At 45.3% G+C, this 19,853-nt stretch overlaps 1 protein-coding gene across 1 annotated transcript; it reads right to left on the bottom strand.

Moving 5' to 3' along the window:
- Positions 1-348: 348 nt before the first annotated feature.
- Positions 349-18,342, bottom strand: Pdia6 (protein disulfide isomerase family A member 6). The gene is made up of 13 exons (XM_021202733.1): positions 18,252-18,342; positions 14,380-14,521; positions 11,099-11,156; positions 10,556-10,682; positions 7,786-7,892; positions 6,249-6,379; positions 5,863-5,977; positions 5,047-5,187; positions 4,313-4,397; positions 4,138-4,210; positions 3,705-3,863; positions 1,434-1,530; positions 349-791 (listed from the first exon to the last, which is right to left on the bottom strand). The coding sequence occupies exons 1-13, from the start codon at positions 18,283-18,285 to the stop codon at positions 723-725; spliced, it is 1,338 nt and encodes a 445-aa protein (XP_021058392.1). The 5' UTR covers positions 18,286-18,342; the 3' UTR covers positions 349-722.
- Positions 18,343-19,853: the final 1,511 nt, after the last annotated feature.

Genomic DNA, 19,853 nt, shown 5'->3' with positions numbered 1-19,853 from the left:
CTTGTGTTCTAATGTTAACTCCAAACTTTCAAGAGTTTTACGTGAAGCTACAGGGTTGCCTGTAACTCGGCAACCCACTGGGATTTTTAATGGGAGATTAATGAGAACACCCTGAAAACCTGAGCCTAATAGTGAAGCCGCAGACAGACTTTGGGACGTGAAACGCTGTTCACACTTGGTACCAAGTTTTCTACACAGAACCACATCCTTATCAAAAGGTCTGCTTTTCCACTTACAGCCATTTCTACAGGCAGGTGGAGATGTGAGCCATCAGGTCGCAGTGCTAGTAGTTTTTAGGCTAAACCTCAGACTCTGGTTTTATAATGTGCTACTAATTTCATACATTTATCAGCATTGTCCAAAATATCATTTTATTCTTTAATGGAAAAAGCCATTAATATTCAAACAAAGGAATCACATTTTAAAAACCCTATACATAAGAAACAGCCTCCAGGAACATTCAAGCAGCAGTCAGGAGGGAAAAATGTTTCAATAGCCTAGTTTTCTTCAAAGTATGCCAGAGAATACAATCCAATTCACTGCTACAATTCATAGAATTCGTCAGTGTTTTCTTGAGACGCTGAGGTTCACTGTTGGCAGTTTCCAGTGGCCTGCATATGCTGCTCGGAAAGGTCAGTGGCAGACAGCTGACTGGAAGAACTTTCACTGCTAGAAAACTGCTCGCTCCCAAGGAAAGCCCAAGGAAGGCTAGGCTGTGGCCCTTACAACTCATCCTTCTCCAGGTCATCCAGCTCCACATCACTGAGGTCAATGTCGTCCTCCACAGGAAGCTGTAACACAGAATGACAACAGAAAAGCAAATTCCAGAGGGATTCCACATTCCAGCCTGGCTCTTGCACCAATTATAACCCCACAAAAATTCAGAGATCCAATCACCTGACTCCCAAGCTGACTGCACCTCACCTAGGCTTTCTGTTTAAAATAGGACTTCATTCTTCAGCTCAGTTTAGTCTGGTCTCAAACTCATGGCTATCCTTCTGCCTCAGCCTTTCAAGTGGCATATGTTCAATTATAGACATTAAACCAAGCACACTTGACCTTTAAACTGTGATTTCTTAAAAAATATATATGTATGAATGTTTTGCAAACATGTATGTCTATGTGCTATGTGCATTCGAAGAGGACACTGGGCCCCACCAGGTCTAAAGTTACACATAGTTTTAAGCCATTATGTGGGTGCTGGGAATTGAACTCTGGTCCTACTGAAACAGTAGCCAGGGCTCTTAACTGCTGAGCCACCTTTCCAGTTCTAAATTGTGATTTTAGTAGAACATTCTTTCTCTACAAGTGAAAGCCAGCCAGGTGAGGGGCATGCTGCTAATGTCCCAGGCAGGACAGTAGGAGCACAGTCTGATGGGGACTTGGTTTCCACAGATGCACAAACTGGGGGGAAAGCCCCTTGATCCACTCACCTCACCATCCTTGCCATCCCAGGGCTCCCTAGGAGTGATGGTAGGGAAGGAGCCACCCCCTACGGGTGCTGTGGAGCCACGTCCGAAAGACAGTTCCCTTGGGAAGAAATACCAAACACACATTTAGATATAAAGAATGAATGAGCCAACTGTCCAAAGGAAATACATCTTTAATGAACAGAGGAATGTTGCCTAGTACACAGACATGGAGATGTGGAAGCACTGCCCCTTGCTGGATGTAGCACACCTCCTAACAAGCCCTTTCAACCACTGATAATACCATAGTCAGGAGTGACACTTCCCAGGCCTCTCACTGATAAAGCTAGCACTACTACTAAGTTTAAAGCCAAAATACCTAAACTATGAAAGTATTTTAAAATGAGATGAGAACATATTATCCAAGTTTACTCTGAGGAAAGGCTGCCCGTGACCCTTGTCTGCTAAGCCCATGAACTTGAAGAGCAAATCACTAGTGAGGTGAATAGTTTCAACCATCCCAGTCTGGTGCTAGGAGAATGCTGGTGGACAGAGCAGCTTAGTAGTGAGACCCAACTGTCTATCCATAAAAGACTTACAATCTGGCTACTTAAAACAAAAAATACCATCAGTAAGAATACACAGGCTGGCTAACCCACACAAAGTACGAGGTGACAGGCAAGAGAGGAAGCCATGAATTGATGTGGCATCAACTGTCTAGGACAAAACCAAAACTCGAGTGAATTATTCTGTATGCAGAAACTCCCGATCATCAGATCCTCAAGCTTAACTCATTAACTTCATTACTGCTAACAGCGCAACTGGGGAAGGCGGGAGTCATTTTGTTTTCTAATGGTGTAGTGACTGTAAGGAGGTAGTTTTTTTGTTGTTGTTGTTTTTTTATAGTCTTAAATAGCTCAGGCTGATTCTCTGGCCTCTCTACCGACTGCTGGATTACAGGCACCATAATTTCCAGCTCTAATTGTGTTTCTGAAAGCTTGCTTGTGGAGTATTTTTGTTCAAGGTGGTGTTGAAACTACTGTAGCCCAGGCTGATCCTTCTGCGTTCACCTCCTAAGTATCCAGGCAACAGGTTCAAAGCTGTCTTTTACAATGGGTTCTTTAGTCTTATACTATTTATTTTTCTTGTAGAAAAATTTTAAAAAGAAAACCAGTAAAAAAAAAAAAAATTTTGCTGGGTGGTAGTGCACGCCTTTGGTCCCAGCACTCCAGAGGCCAGCGGCAAGCAGATCTGCGTTCCAGGCCAGCCTGGTCTTCGAGTGAGTTCCAGGACAGCCAGGGCTACACAGAGAAACCCTGTCTCCAAACAAAACAAAACAAACCAATCAAGCAAACCAACCAACCAACCAACCAAAAACTCAAAAACCAAGACTAGGGGCTGGAGAGATGGCTCAGTGGTTAAGAGCACTGACTGCTCTTTCAGAGGTCCTGAGTTCAATTCCCAGCAACCACATGGTGGCTCACAATCATCTGTAATGGGATCCAATACCCTCTTCTGGTGTGTCTGAAGACAGCTAGCAAAACACAACAAAAACCACAAAAAAACCCTAAAACATTACTTTGGGTCCATTACCATGTTTGAGGAAAATATACACTCATTTCATATTTTACTGATGCTAGAGGACTTACAGGAAAGTTCTTGATGTAACATCCCTCAGTGTTGGTAATCATGGTGCAGTGTGACTTAAAGTTTACTTGGTCTTAAAAACAACAGCCTCAGTATGGCCCCTGGTCCAGGCACACTCATAGGACAGTGTGTTTATGCACAGAGGCAGCCCTAAACTTTTGTATCAAACAGGAAGTTCAGAACTCTCAAGTATCCTTTGTGCCAGGTGCCTTCCCCATGGCCGCTGAGAAATGAACTCGGAAGAAAGCAGGGATGGGAAACCCAGTCTTTTGCCCAAGAGCTGTTGGAGTGGGTCTGAGGAAGAGGTGAACAGAGGGCAGGCTGGAGAGCTAGCTCTGTAAACTGGCTTTTGAATTAAGAACCAAGAATGTTAGCCCACAGCTGGAGGATCACATACAAATACCAAGTACACGGTAAGGGTGGGAATAGGTGAGACACGGCTGCCCTACGCATGTCTAAGACTTTGTGAGAGTTACAATGAGGCTGGGATAATGTGCAATATGACAAACAGACTCACCCTGCACATGGACAGTTACTGCCGCAGGAAAGAGTAATGATTTAAAAGTTCAATTTTACAACCATCCTTCCCGGCTTACATAGAACAATGAAAACAAAACCCAACAGATAAACAACTAAGAAAAAAATTACCTGAGAAACTCATTGATGCCTTGTTCACTGAAAGACCCTTTGAGAAGAGCAAATTTCATCTTGCGTGCATTGATGGCTGCCATGGCAGGGTACCCGAACCCTCCAATCCCTAGTGCGTTCTCCAGTTCATACTGGGCTCCAGCTTCTGTCCACAGCCACCTGGGAAAGCAGACTGGCTTTAGGGTAAGGATGCTTTTTGTGCTGGACTAAAACTACATTTTAACCTTCAGAAAGGAGCGTTGCACGGGGTGTGCTCAGATCCCACAAGTGTGTCCGCTTGCATTTTCCTTCCCGTGTCACACTTGCACACCCTGAGTCTCAGGGCTGGTAAGCAAGGAGCAGATAAACACAGGCACACATACGTACAGACAGCACTCACGGCAGTCACCGGGCCTGCCCTGTTCTCTCAGGTGAGCGGGACTTGGGAACTCACCCCCACATTTTCTTCTTGTACTTGTCAGCCAGTTTCAGAAGCACTTCCAAGTAAGAGTTTCTGCCTGCAGCTCCTGGTTACAATAAAACATTTTGAAGGTGAAGTAACATCAGTTCACTTAGGAAGTACTTTAAGCAGCCAGCAGTGACAGCAATGAGAAACAGCCTGTGCTCACCAGTGTCCAGGATGTGAGGCAGTACGGCCACGACACAGAGCTGGTGCTCCTCGCAGGTTTTCTTGGCTATGTCTTCGTTGATTATCTGCACGGAAGACAAGGGCAGTTGGAAAGCTGAGCGCCGTACCACTCAGACTCTTTCCATCTGATGCTGCCGACCTAGTACAGACCAGCTAGAACTGGCTAGAACAAAGTGCCACTGTTCATTCCCAAGCCAGTGCCCTGACCCAGCCTGGTTTGCCATGGCTGAACACACATCTGTGCATGGCCATTTACACAGTGTGAGGCTCTTGGCTGTCTGCTGCTCCAGAAGTCTACAAAGATGAGGATGATGGTCCCCTTTGGTGGGGCTGTAAGAACTGAAAATGCCTGCATAAACACCAGGGCAGAGCCGCAGCCATGCCAGGTGCTCCAACAGCCCAAGTATGACTGAATCCACTCTTACGCACTCTTACTCTTAAGCAGCTTAGGTGAGCTTTAGCTCATAGTGTAAGTGTTTTAATGCCTGAAAGTTATGAAAAGCAGTCAATTAAAAAAGGAGGAACGGAGTCAATTACTGGGGATGTATGCTGAAATCTCAGGCTTTGTGGGGCAGAAGCAGGAAGACTGCTGTTAAGTCAAGGCTCGCCTGGGCTACATAGTCAAACTGTGTAAAAAGCGAAGACTTCATGCGAACAAGGGGTAGTGCCATCAGCTGACCGGAAGCTTCCTCACTACTGGGGTAAGTACTTTACCTCAAGCAGCTCTGGAGGTGGGGCATTATCAGAGAACAAATCGAGGGCCCTTGACACTATGTCAGATCTCGTCCGTCCGCCATCATAGTCCACAGGAGACTCGCCTTTCTGAAATATCTTGATTGTAGGGAATCCTTTAATCTATCAAAGTACAACAATCAGAATATTTAAAATGAAAACTTGAATAAAGAAACCAAAAAAAAAAAAAAAACCCAAGCCCCAAAATCTTTATGGTTTCTAAAACCACTTCATAGACATTTCAGTAACACAAAAGTATGCTCCAGCCAAGCATGGTAACATCTGTAATTCCAGTTATTTGGGAGGCTGAAGCAAGGCCCACCAGTTGGAGGCAACTCTGGGCAATGAAACACTCCCTCAAACACAGATATGTAAGAGTAGGGACCATAGCTCAGTGGTAGATCACTTGCCTAAGCGTGTGTCAGTCCTGGCTTAAATCACCAGGACGGGGAAAAAAAATCCCAGCTGGAAGCGCAGTCAGAGGTTCATTAATTGTGGCATTCAGGCGACCCTGCTCAGGCTCTGGGTATTTAATAATACAATGTGTATACTCCAGAGCAAGAAGATCAACTTTCAAGAGCCTTGTGAGTGAATCTGTAAACCCTAGGGCATCAAAAGCCAGGTGAGTGCTGGTGAACCAACACACAAGTCCTGGGTTCTAGACTTGACAGTGAGGGATACCACTTCTTCACCTACAAAATAAACATCTCCCTACCTTTTTTAAAGGGAGGCCAGGAGCCAAGTGGCTGCTGAAAATACTGAGTATTCCTCAAAGTAAATGACTATAGACACACTCACCCCATACCGGCTGGCCAGAACCTGATTCACAGTGGCATCCACGGCTGCCAGTTTCACTCTTCCCTTTGTTTGCTCCTTTACTTCTGTGGCCGCAGCAGCCCATTCTGGCTCCAAGCTGTAGAAACAGTGAACTCATAGCACAGTCCTTACACTGAGCTGCACAGCCTCAACCCTGTTTTATGTCACAATTCAAACACACTGTGGTAGCTTCACCAAAGGGATGAGGCTGGTCTCTGCAGCTACCCGAGGGATGCCATCATTACTCCAAGTCTGGACACTAGCCAGTCTTCTGCTTATATCTGGAAATAGTACAGCTCTTACTGAATGAGCTGCATGGCTACACTGAAGTGTCGTGACTGACTGCACTCTCGGCTGAAGGCACTTACTTTTTGCAGTGTCCACACCACGGAGCATAAAACTCAACCATCCAAACGTCTTCACTGTCAAGGACATTCTTATCAAAGGTGTCATCTGTCAGCTCTACCACGTCTTTCTTACTTGAACTATCACCTCTGCCCTGTCACAGGAACATGACAAATATGAACGCCACTTCTACTACAAGTACTGACAAAACAATCATTTCACAAGGTAATCAAGTTTTTTACTTGTTCATCAGCAAAAATGAAAATCATTATTTACTAGGATTGCACTGGAAGCTTGGTAACAGTCTTAAACAATTCCTGCTACATTTAAACAACATATGTTCTGTACCTGCTATATTTTATGAAATGCTCAAGTACCCCACAGCAGGGATGAATGCAGACTGACAGAGCATTCTGCGTAAACATAACTGATTTTCCTATCTGAAGTACAGATCATTCGAGATAGCTTAAACAATTGTTTCATCCCCTTTCCCAGGCTGTGTACATGACAGGCAAACACTCTGCTATGAACCTATACCCTCAGGCCTGAATTTTCTTCAGCCAAACCTACAGTACTGTAAACCTACAGTACTGTTCACTCTGCTGTGCTGTGTCGTCTGTCACAGCTAACTGTCTTGGCAGGAGCAAGACAACAGGGTCACCACTGGATGGTGCTGAGACTATGGCCTCTTGAGGGGGTGGAGAGTCATGTTATAAAGAACTTCAACACTTCATTTCTAAGGATGCTTCAGCATCAATCAAGCTTCACACTTTATACACACGCATGGCAACAGCCATCCCTACAACAGGACTTTCTGCCTCTTCCTCTTTATCCTACAGAACTTCCCCCGTGTTTCAGACTCACTGCCACAGACACAGGCCAAGAGCTCATGCAGAGCAATCTGCAAACTGAGTCCAGGACGCTCCTCTTGGAACTGGGAGGGTCATGAGATCTCAGAGCTTGCTGCCCCTGGCACGGAGTTTCTTCACTCTCTATAATTCCAATTCTCCATTCCAGCCCAGGACCCAAGATACCTATCTGGGAACCTCATTATCAGACTGTGGCAAGGTGTTCTGGGGCTGACTAGGTATTGCCCTATAACTGGAAGATGGCAATGAACAAGCTGGGTGGCTGATTTTCTCCTCTGAGATCTGATGAACCACTTTTAATAATATTTTAATACAAGTTTTACCAATTTATAATATCAGAGCCCGGTGTGGTGGCGCACACCTTTAATCCCAGCACTCGGGAAGCAGAGGCAGGCGGATTTCTGAGTTCGAGGCCAGCCTGGTCTACAAAGTGAGTTCCAGGGGAGCCAGGGCTATACAGAGAAACCCTGTCTTGAAAAACAAAACAAAACAAAAAAAAAAAAATTTATAATATCAGGGGGAACTGGACAGGAATTGCTCACTCCTGTTAACTCCAGAACCTGGGAGGTAAAAGTAGGAGGATTAGGAATTTCAGGTCATCCAAGGCTAGGCTAGGTCACATGACACCCTCCATAAGGAACACACACACATGCAGGCAGAAAGCAAGACACACTGAAATATACAGCTTTACCTGCTTTCCAGAACTGTACCCACCACTCCGCCCACCAAGACGATCCTTGACAAGCTGGCGCAAGGCACTGAGGGCGGCATCTACAATGGCTTCTCCTGTTCTGCCACCTGTGGGACAACAAAGGACAGGAAGGTGAAGGTAGGCCATCTCAAGCTGGTGTCTGAATGACTGCCTCTGGGAGGCTCGGGAGGACTCGAAACTAGCCATGTCAGAGGCAACTGGTGGCAATTAAGTGTCCCATGCACTCACTGGTGCACATTCTATTTCTTTAGTTTACTGTTACTATTGTGAACGAGATCTTTCTGTTCTGTCTGGAACACATCTTCTGATAAGAAAATGCCATGTTTACTGTACGGACAACACAGACACAGAAGAGCAACTTAATTTCTAGTCAGGAAAACAGAAAAAAAAAAAAAATCCCCAAATACATGGGGGAAGAGGCAACAACCCCTTTTCTAAGATGAAGAAGAATAGACAGAAATGTGTGGGAAGAGTAGAACATGAGACATCTCTGAAGCCAAGTCATGAGAAAACTTTCAAGGGCTCTCTTCTTTTTTGCTTCCAGTTTAGCTGTTAAGAGCAACTCAACCCTAAGAGATAACCTCATTAAAACTCTGAAAGCAGCCAGGGCTGCACGGGACCCTAGCTCAGAAAAACAAATCAAACCTCAACCATACAAGAGCACAGTAAGCATGGAAGTCTACCCAAAACTACAGACGTAGGACCCCTGGCGGGGCTAGTAACTGGCCCAGAGGAGCAGGGATAATACATGCCCTGAAGCCATCTTCAGAGGCCAAGGTCTAATGGACTTTCCAACATCACAGTAGAAGGAATACAGTGCAGGAGCCACCCTGACCCATGGTCCCATCTTCTATGGTCTAATAACCACAGTCCAAGAATATGTTTTGTCTTAGCTCTTTCAAGGAGACAGACCACAGTCAAGGACTTTACTGCTCTATTTTACTGTTGCTGCTGTTAATCTCCGACTGCCTAATTTATGGATAGGAAAAGTCTACACGGACTTTTTATGGCCAGGCATCTACTAGAAGTCTTAGACCAAGTGTAAGGAGGGAGCACTGATCAGGAAGTGTTCATTAACTGAAAGGCCAGACTCAGTATGAGAGCAGCCTTGCACTCTTTCTGCAAACGGCTCTATGTCTGAGCCAGTCCTTGTTCCACCTTTTGTACAGAATATATCCAAGCAGAGCTCATCTAGGGAAAGAGGGTTTCCCACTGTGAACCAGTGTTGACCTGATCTTCTTATAACAGGCATATGCATGCAAGTACTCTTCAGCTTTGAGGCTATACTGCCTCCTGCTGCCACCCAGCCCTGCTGTTGGGTGCACAAGCAGCCTTGCCAATCCACAAAGCTACAGATCCAGCCGGGTCCCAAACACCCTATCCAGGCCAGGTGAGATGGCTCAGAAGGTAAAGGTGTTTGGCACCAAGGCTGACAACCTGAGTTTAACTTCTGAGACCCCCATGGTGGGAGGGGAGAACTCCTGAAACTGGTCCTATGGCCTCATGTGAGCACTGAAGTCCATATATGCCACCAATAAATACATGCAATAAAAAAAAAAACACCTTGTTTACAAGTATATATGGCAGCAGAAGAATGCTCTAAGCATTCCACTTTTGTCAAACAGCAAAACTATAACCAATTATCATTTCAAAGAAAAGACAGGATGTTTACTCTGGAAAGCAACGTTCATCATTTCACAGATCTTTGCAGCTTAGGCATCTAGAAGAAATGATGTACCCGAGGCTTTATCTCTAAGGAGTCTGACCTCCCAAGCATGGAGATTTACCAAGCAGACTGGTACCTGTGACCGGGTATGTGTCATCTATCCTTTAAACATACTATTTTAACTACATTTCTGGTAGCCTGAAGCAGGCTTTATCATGCGGTTTACAGAGAAAAAGAAGCAAGGCAGAGCATTTAAGTGCTGTGAGAGGCCTGAGCATGGAGAGGGAGGGCAGTCATGGGAGTCTGCTGCCTTGAGTTTACTTCAGACTTCATAACCTTGGCCCTCCCCAGCCTGTGTTTACCTGTGATTCTCCTACTCAGCCCACAGGCACTTCTGTTCACCTAAGCAACCACCAACCAGATTTGCTGTAAAGATTATGTTCAACACTTTAATTAGTACCATAATCTGTCCCAATTCAACAATTCTGGTTAGATACTGTTTGTGTGTATGTGGCTAATGACTGATGGAAGACCCTGCATGCCCTGAGCATAAGTTCACCACTCAGCCACCACAGCCCGCCATGCTTTAAGAAGAGTAGTGTGACTAAGACAACATTAATTCCCTAGAGTTCAGGGCCAGAACTCCTCTGGTGCCTCCATGACTCCTAACAGACTTTCACAAATTTTGCATCTCTAGAACTGGGAGAATTTGGAGTACTATTACCAATAGTTTATGACACTAACAACAGTTTCATAGTCAACTGCATATTTACACAAGGTATAAAGATTATGAGCCAAACCATGCATGTTTTGCCAGACCCTAGTCTTACAGTCAAGGGAGGTAAACAGATCTTTAGCAAACATTAAACAGCTATAATAAAAAAGGCAAGGAGGTAAAAAGGTGTGGGTCTCCATTACCCTAAATAATTCAAGCACACACTCCTTTACCTACAAGCTAATGCTCAAACCATGGAGGAGATACTAAGTGCTCTATGCCATTACAGAAAACAACGTTAAAATACTGCAGGAGCCGACTGACTGAGAAGGAAATGCGTACAGGGAATGGAGTAGAAGAAGCCTTACCCTGGTAATCTTCTGGTTTGTTTTTGTTAGCTCCAAATATCTTGATGGTAGGAAATCCCTGGACACCATACTGCCCTCCCAGGGACTGGTGTTTATCTGCATTGACAGCGCCGACTTTAACAACATCCTGAGGAAATACAGAAGGGTCACCTCTTTTTCCTACTACTACAACCTCATCAGACTCAAGTACGCAGGTAAAGAGCTGACTGCAGTTGTAAGGACCACTGCAGACTTTAGCCTTGAAAACCAGGAGAGAAGTTGTACATTGTGTGAAGGGCAAGTCTAGTCAGGAGAGGAACTGTGGAGGACTGGACACCAAAGCCTTCAGAACCAGCATGGCTAAGATAATTACATAATTTAGCTTGGAAACAGAAAGCCAGACAACAGGAGCAGTAACATCTGCCCCACGCCCTTCCCCAGCATGGTATCTGGCAACACAACTAGCATGCAGGACTTTATTATGCAAACTGCCTCCCCAGGGTAAACTAAATCATCTCCAAATTTAAACATACACAGGTGAAGGAGACCCTCTCAGAGACTCACTTTCAAAGCAGTTGCTGCTTTCTTCCATTCTGGTGTTAACCTCTGGCAGTGACCACACCTTCAGAGAGACAAAACACAAATATGGTGACAGTTAAACTCTTTGACCTTCAGCTCATAAAATAGCTACCATGGTCTCCCCAGGAGGATGCCTCGGGACTGGGAGCCTGCAAGAAAGACAAGTACCAAGCCACCCAATACATGGGATACTGGCTTTTCATCAACCTAATGAAAGCTCTAGTAAACTATAATCATTAAATAAACTCCAGCTCTTGTCCACTACCTGGAACAGGCCTATTACAACACAAGGGGAAAAGCCTTAGTTTTGCAGGCACTAATACTGTAAAACAACTCAAGCAGAACCAAGTAAGTCAGGCAGGGCAGCACGCCTGTCATGCTGGCATCTGAGTGGCAGAGGCTGGAAGACTTCATCAAGGCCAAGCACACTACATGACAGAGACAGAAACCCATTTCTATTGTCCATTAAGGCCATGGGTAACTGCACTGTTCATTCTCACTGCTGTATAATGCCCTCTGTATGCAGACAGTATAGTTTACTTATAGGCAATATGGTACATATTCTAAAAAGGTTTTATTAGTCTCTTCTACCTGGGTCTCTAAAGACCCACCTTCACTTTCACAAAGGATGTCGCTAGACCTATGGAAAGCAGAGGACAAGCCTTCACTATCTTCACTCTACAAATGATAAAATAGAGACAGGCAAATGAATTGATTCCAATGCTGGTCAGGCTATGTCCATTGCCTTTCTGAATTGAGCCACTGGACCATCGTGTTCCCACATAAACACTGTCACGTGATCAATAATACTCTAGAGGGATCTGAACTCAGTCCCAACATTTTAAGTGAGATTATTTTTAAGCTATCCCTTGAATTGGTGCTTTGACATACTTGTTCATGCTTTGTTGTTTAGGTGAGACACAATCCAGGTCAAATTTTCACAAGGCTTAGGTTTCAGTTATCTAAGAAGGGAGGACTCACACTGTTAGAGCACAAACCCCTTCAGACTGATGTTAGGCACTATGCACAGACCATAGTACCATATAAAAATCAATTCATTTTTGCTAAGCTGTAATAGAAAACATAGGAGTTCTTTCTAGTATAAATGCAAACATCCCACAATTGATAAAATTACTACTTAAAGGCTGTCATGAATAAAAACCACAGCTATTCTTATTATAAATGAACATTACAATTGCTGCAGGCATTCTAACATCATTATGTCCACAACTACGTTAGAACTACATAGTTGTTAAGACTTACATGCCTCATGGTATCTGCTACTCTAGAAAAGAAGTACAAGTGAAGTGTCCATAATGCTGAAATTTTAATTCCTGATGTAGCTCAGGACCTAGTGTGAGCCAAGCCTTGGCTTCACTCCTAGCACTGCAAAGAGTAAAATCCAGCAAAACCACTCAGGCAGGAAACCTTCTGAGCACTTTGTGACACCCAGTTTGGGGTTTTGAATTCTAGAGTTGTTCAATGGTTAAAATTTGTGCAAATATTTCAAACTCTGAGAAACTCCAACCCCCTCCCCCCGACCCCAAGCATTCTGGAGGAGACATCCGTTTGCACTCTCTCATTCACCCTATAGCTCTCTGTTCTTTTATTCTTTTTCAAGTCTCATATAGTCCAGAGGTTGATGCTGAACTTCTGATCCCCTTGCCTAAACCCCTCAAATCACACCATCAGGTAAAGTTTCACAGGGAAACTGCACTGAAGCTATCAGAAACAAACCAACTACCCACAACACAAGAGGTAAGAAGCTGAATGTGAAAAACATCTCACAGAGCCAATTATTAACAGCCTGAACAAGTAGTTATTTGTCCGTACTTGTGCAGATGGGCTAACCACAGAAACCAGCAACTGGATTTAAAACCGTAAGTACCTTTATAAGATAGTCAAAGCATTAAAGAGTCAGATTCACACTGGCATGAATGCCCCCACTTTCTACGCTGGCCCTTAAGTCTGCTGAGAAGCAGTACTAAGTTTCTAGAACTATTTCAGAATCCACCAAAGGACCTTATCAGGCACACCCAAAAATACATCCGCTCAGGACTTGGATGGTAAGACTTTCATGTGAGCCCAGGTCATGTAGCACAAGTCTGTGATGCCAGCAATTTGGGAGATTGAGGGAAAGGACCAAGTTCAAGGCTTCCCTGAGATTTGGAAATGAGTTCAAGGCCAGCCTAGACAACCTGGTAAGAATCTGCCTTAAAATTAAATAAAGCTCATGTCATATCCTGTGGTGACTCAAATGAGATTCCCTGTTCTTAGTTTCAGACACTAAAATACTTAGTCCCCAATGGGTGACGCTGTTTGGACAGGCTTAGGAGGTGCAGCCTTGAGGAAGTACATCACTGGGGCAGGCTCTGAGAGTTTACTCATACCATTTCTAGTAGGCTCTCTCTGTTGCTCTAGAACCATGCCTTTTGTATGCTGCCTCTAACCCTCTGGAGCTGTAAGTCTTCATAAATTCCTTTTTTTTAAAAGCTGCATGGTCATGGTGTTTTACCACAGCAATGAAAGTAACTAAGAAGATCCCTTTCCAAAGCTTACAAGATGCTGTTCACATTTGAGAGTTCAACCCCCCCGTGTTAGCTCATTTTCAGAGGCATGTGGTTTGCAGACTAACTTCTCTCAGGGTCTTACAGTCTGTTGCTTTATAACTACAGTCCTGACACATTTCCCATACTTTCCACTCATCATCAAACGCTTTAACTAGTAATCAATGCAGCACTGTTTACTATGTATGTTTACAGACTGTGATGTACAAAAGTCCCTGGTCTCCTTCCACCACATGAGTCCTGAGGATTAAACCCAGGCCACCAAGCATGGTAGCACTTGACTCAGATTATCTTGCCAGACCACCCCACAACTGACTCAGCCACCATGACTTTCAAGAGACCTGACATGTGCAAACCAGTCTCCTAGTCTCCATTTCTACAACTCTTTGGACACAGTGGTACGGATCTGTAATCTCAGTTCTCAGTAACATGTAAGTTCTAGGCCAGTCTGAGCCTCAGAGTGGAGTTCCAGACCAACTTAGACCACACAGAAAACCTGCACTCATGTGCAGGCCTGGTGGTGCATGCCTTTAATCCTAGAACTCTGGAGGCAGAGGCAGGCAGATCTCAACAAGTTCAAGGCCAGCCTTGTCTACAGAGTGAGTTCCAGGTCAGCCACGGCTAGTGATCCAGTCTCAAACAAACAAACACGAAAACCAAGTAAGTCTTTAAAAAGTATAACTATTTTATAATACGTACCATGGTGCATAAAATTCTACAAGCCACAGACCATCACTCTGAATAACTTCTCTGTTGAAATTTGATGGTGTTAACTCGATGACATCATCACTAGAGGAATACAGACCGCTGACTGCTAGAAAGAAGGTACAGCTCACCAGACCTGGACAGATGACAAAAACACAGCAGTGTCAGCACGGTCCACAGCACGAGGATCTCCCCCAACCAAAGCCCTACAGGAGAGGATGGCAAGGCCTGCCTCCGGCTCTTTCCTTCTCCCCGCTGCAGTGCTGAGCATGAAGGGCATAGAACTCACAACCATTACAGCTGCTGCTTCTAATCCCGAGTGGAATCACTTGAGCCTTCACAGCTAGCCAGAATCTAGGAGTCTTCATTTTTTTAAAATAAGCAAACACAAGAAGAAAAGGCCCATGTATATTCAATGCAAATATATCAGAGTAGCTCTCTAACTCCTGTTTCCAAGTTGTTGATTCAGTAAGTCTTGGCATGAATAAACAGATACATTATTTAAGAACATTGTATCTGATGGAATTCAGTTGGTTTTTTTTTTTTTTTTTTAGATTTATTTATTATTATATAAAAGTACACTATAGTTGTCTTTAGACATAACAGAAGAGGGCATCGGATCCCATAACAGATGGTTGTGAGTCACCATGTGGTTGCTGGGAATTGAACTCAGAACCCCTGGAAGAGCAGTCAGTGCTCTTAACCGCTGAGCCATCTCTCCAGCCCCAGTTTTGTTTTTTAAAGATGTGAAAGCAGATGTGATGGCTCAGTGAGTAAGAACACTGGCTAGGCAAGCATAGCCATCCATGTGTCCTTAGTGCCACTGAGACTGAAGAGCTGAGCATGGATTTGTATGTCTGTAACATCACTGTGCAGAGGGAGGAGGATCCTGAAATCTTGATGGCCAGCTGAAAAGAGAGCTTTTAGTTCAGTTACAGACCCTCTCTCAAGGGAATAAGGTAGACAGAGGAAGACACTCAACATGTCCCTTTGGCCTCTGCAGGTTCAGACACCTTTACACTCAGGAGAATCAGAGGCAGGCGGATTTCTGAGTTCGAGGCCAGCCTGGTCTACAAAGTGAGTTCCAGGACAGCCAGGGCTATACAGAGAAACCCTGTCTTGAAAAACCANGCCTGGTCTACAAAGTGAGTTCCAGGACAGCCAGGGCTATACAGAGAAACCCTGTCTTGAAAAACCAAAAAAAAAAAAAAAAAAAAAAAAAAGAGAATGTGCCACATATGCCCACATCACATACAAATATAAAGATATAACAGAAGGGAACTATTGAGAAAGGGGAATGGGACCCGAGAGAGAGGGAACAAGAATGGGTAATGTGTTGTGTGTAGTGAATATAGTCAAAGTACATTACATACATGTATGAAAGTGTCACACAACAGCTACTCTTCTGTACAGTGAGTATACCCTAATATAAATGTCTAAGAAGTACACTACATTTGAATTTAACAGCTAACATACAACCAGAAGGCAGAGCAGGGAGGGCTGAAGCTGCTACCGCGCTTAATGACACTGTTGTCTGTGAGCACCTGGGCTACTGTGATAGTGAAAATAACCAGCAGCAGAGGACAGAGGATTGGACAAGCAGAGGGAATAAGCCTAGAGAACGCAGACAACTGTTTAAATAAGTTTCATTATGAAGACCTGGGAAGAGCAAGAGCCATGTGGGGTGGAGGGAAGCATCTCCCAGAGAAACGAGTGGTCTGCATGGATATGTGTGCATAGTGGGAGAGGCCGAGGACACTGAGGGCCTGAACAAGATGCCCTGAGCCAGGAGTTCTGCAAGGCTTCCACTATTTCACTAAGTGGGGCAGTTTCCCCCAAACTACTATCCCCTCTGAAAGCCATCAGCCACATGTAGTTACCCCGAACTGAAAGCTTCTCCAATGGTAAGGAAGCACATTGGTTCCAAAGACTTGAAGAAAAACAGAAACAAATTTCTATTAATATTCTCTCACTGGTTATGTGCTGGAATCATGATGGGTTAAGTCCACATGGGTGTGGCTTAAAGACAGGATGTGCACTGAGAAGCATGCATGGAGACTATCCCACCACCAGGTCAAAGCCACAAACAGGGACGGCTAGCTCATCATTAGGGGTTATAATCCTGCGGGGTTGCCATCATAAATGCAGTTATTATGTAAACTTAGTTCAAAGCACTGTTAGCTGTTCTGCTTTGCCTTTTTATTTGTGGCTCCTAGGAGACTTAGGCTATTCCACACAGAGTTTGCACTGTATTTCTATTGAATGGTGATGCTCACTGAAGGAATAGTAGAGCTTGCCTCCAGAGTGCTGGGAGTAAAGACACGTGCCACTATGCCCAGTAAGTTTATTTTGTTTATGAAATTGTTATGAATTCATATTTGTCCGATACACTGAGTCTTGTGAAGATTCAAAGGTGGAAAAAAAACTCTGAAGTTATGGACACTTGGAAGGTGAAGTCATTACGGACTATCAATCACCTCCCACGTAACCTCGTTGTAATCTACTTCTGCCTGACGGCCATCCTAACTTTTAAGTTGCTTAGGTCTTAGACCTTTGATAGGGTGTTTTTATTGGGTAGCCATCTGTTAAGGAAAGCTCTCAAGGAGCTAGGCAACACGTAGACAGAAGTCTTACCATAATGTCTAGGAAAACAAATCAGCCATGGAAGAGGAATGCCTTCCTGAGGCATGGAGCCTCCATCCCCGTGGGTGCCTGCAGAGAACATGTATGCTCCTCCCCTGATGCCCTAATGGCCAAGAGAAGCAGAACCACCCAGTTCTGCCTCAGTCTACCAACTGATAGCTCTAAGACATCTAATAGGGTTAGGAAGAATCAAACACACTGCTCCTTGCACTTGCTCTCCAAGCAACAGCCCCACCCCCAATCCCGGGGGGGGGGGAGGGTTTACTATGGCTGAATTAAGTCAATGCTGCTGACCCATCAAATCCTGCTTCTAAAATTCACATGGCCACTCTACACAGCGATAATGAGCACCACCGGGGAAAGAAAGAACTCCCGGGGTCCACAATCACAATCTATGCGTGCAGATGGTTTTGCCATCTGTGGCTTCCCATTCAATCTCTGTAGCAGTTAAGGGTGTTATAAATTCACACCAGTAACATTTCTGCCTGGCAGCCGCCGGCAGCAGGGTAGCCAAAAAAGGCTGACTACCTTATTAAAATAATGAGTTAATTGATAGAATCACTTTTTCATAGGCACTCACTGGAAAACCAAAGATTAAATCTTTCCCTTTCATCTGCAGTAACCCATAAAGTAGTATTTTTCTTGCTTACTCTCTTTAAATATGTACTACAGCTCACGGGGCGAACACGGTTGAAAAAAACTGGCAGAGCAGTGAGAAAATATGCTCTGGGTCTCAACTAGTAAATGAAGGGAGAAGTACAGGGACCCATCTCCCTCTCCTACTTTCTAGTCAGGATCGGCTGAGTTAACTAATGTCAGAAACTCTAGGCCCATTTATAAGGCCAGCCGGGAGATGAGGGACCCTCAGATTCGCCCACCGAGTCGCTAAACATCCTTCCCGGACACCTGGGTGGACGTCCAATGGCATTTTAAGTGCTCAGGAGTTGTGAGGCCTTCCTCAGTGGGCAGTGCCCACTTCCAAGACACCTTCGGGACTGGCCTCTGCTATCTGCCTGTAAAAGTGAAGGCTGAGCTGGAGCAGAGGCTGCCAGTCTCCGACTCCCCGGGGCCTCCCGTAGCGGGCCCGACCTGGCCTCTCCCACCCAGCTCGCCGCGAAGTCCCCAGGCAGGCCCGGCAACCCGTCCCTCCACTCGGTTCTGCTTCGCGGCCCCGGCCCCTCAGGCCGCCTCCGACCGGCTTCCCACCACAGGCCCGCGCTTACCGAGCACCAGGCGAGCCATACCGATCACCCGCATTCTGTCCGCGCCGCCGCTGCCTCGGCTCTGCCGCGCCCACGTCCCGCCCTCGGCTTCTAGCGGGCGGTGCGCCGGCGCGCGGAGGCGGGCCGGAAGGGCTCGCCACGCCGTGGCCGCCTCTCATTGGTCTCTGTGAACTTCGCTCATGTGCGTGGCCAATTGAAAGCGGCCGGGTAGAGGTTACCGGTTTGGTTTTTTTTCTTGGGGGCGGGGGCGAACGGAGTAGCGGAGCGGGGCGGGGCGAGGATGGGCGGGGAATGAAGGGGCGGGGTCAGGGGGACCTCCGGCCCTGTCCCTGCGGGGGTACCCCTTGTTCCCCTAATTTTTTTCTCGGTTAACTGAAACAAAACAAAACAAAAAAACCCAGGGCTAAGGGGTCTTCATTTCTTCCTGGCCCTCATTCATTTTCCCCTTTGACTCTCTCGTGGCCCCTTCCAGCTCTCATTCCTTGACCTGTCTCTATCTCAGGAGAACAGTCCTAGGACTTCAGTGGGTTTGGGACCATAATTTATTCTTTTGTACGCGGACTCAGCATTCAGTGAAAACCATTTGCCAAACTTATTCTGTATATAGTATCATTCCAAACTTTATTTTGTTAAATTGGCTGCAAAGCCTTGTTCACTCATGTGACCCTAGACCCTCAGAGTATAAACTGCAGGGTTCATCGTTCTTGGTTCTGGGGTTGAGGGCTAAAATGTATTGCTTTGCAATATTTACAAAGGTGTTTAAGGCTAACAGAGTGAGACACAAGAGAAAAACAATGGCAGGAGAGGCCTCTCTGTTAGTGTGCTTGAGAAACATGCATGAAGCCCTGGCCAGGATCCCTGGCACCACAGAAACACAGCATGGTGACTACGGTGGCTAGTTTTATGGCAACTTGACTCAAGCTAGAGGAAAACTCAAAAAAAAAAAAAAATGCTTCTAGGACATTTTCTCAATTAGTGATTGAAAGGGTCCAGCCCATTGTGGATGGTGCTGTCCCTCTACTCGTGGTCTTGGGTTCTATAAGAAAGCAGACTGAGTAAATCCTGAGGAGCAAATCAGTAAGAAACATCTCTCCATGGCTTCTGCATCAGCTCCTGCCTCCAGGTTCCTGCCCTGTTTGCCTTCCTGCCCTGACTTTCTTGAATAATCAGCATGGAAGCACAGACCAAATAAACCCTTTCCTCCCCAAGTTGCTTTGGTCATGGTGTTTCATCACAACTATAGTAACCCTAACTAAGATAGTAACACACCTGTAGTCCCAGCACTAAAGAAAAGGAAGCAAGAGAATTAGGAGTTCAAGGCCATCTTTGACTACACAGTGAGTTTGTGGCCAGCCTGGACTACATGAGATCCTGTCTAAATTTTTAAAATGCTAATAAAAATGTTAACAACAATAATAGTAAAACCACAATCTTTCCCCCTGACCCCCACCCCACCCCCAGATGCTTAAGAGTGACTGTGAACACTCTTTTTTTCTTGTCCTGGGGGGCTGTTGTTTGCAGCTTCTTTGTAGTACTGAATGACAAAACAATGCTGACCCTAGCCAGAGCTCTCTTGGGCAAAGGGCTCCAGGAGAGGTGGTA

This window comes from Mus pahari, chromosome 7, assembly GCF_900095145.1.
Source record: "Mus pahari chromosome 7, PAHARI_EIJ_v1.1, whole genome shotgun sequence".
Taxonomy (NCBI): Eukaryota; Metazoa; Chordata; class Mammalia; order Rodentia; family Muridae; genus Mus; species Mus pahari.
The sequence above is the reverse complement of the archived record's forward strand: the minus strand, read 5'-3'. Positions and strand labels throughout refer to the sequence as shown.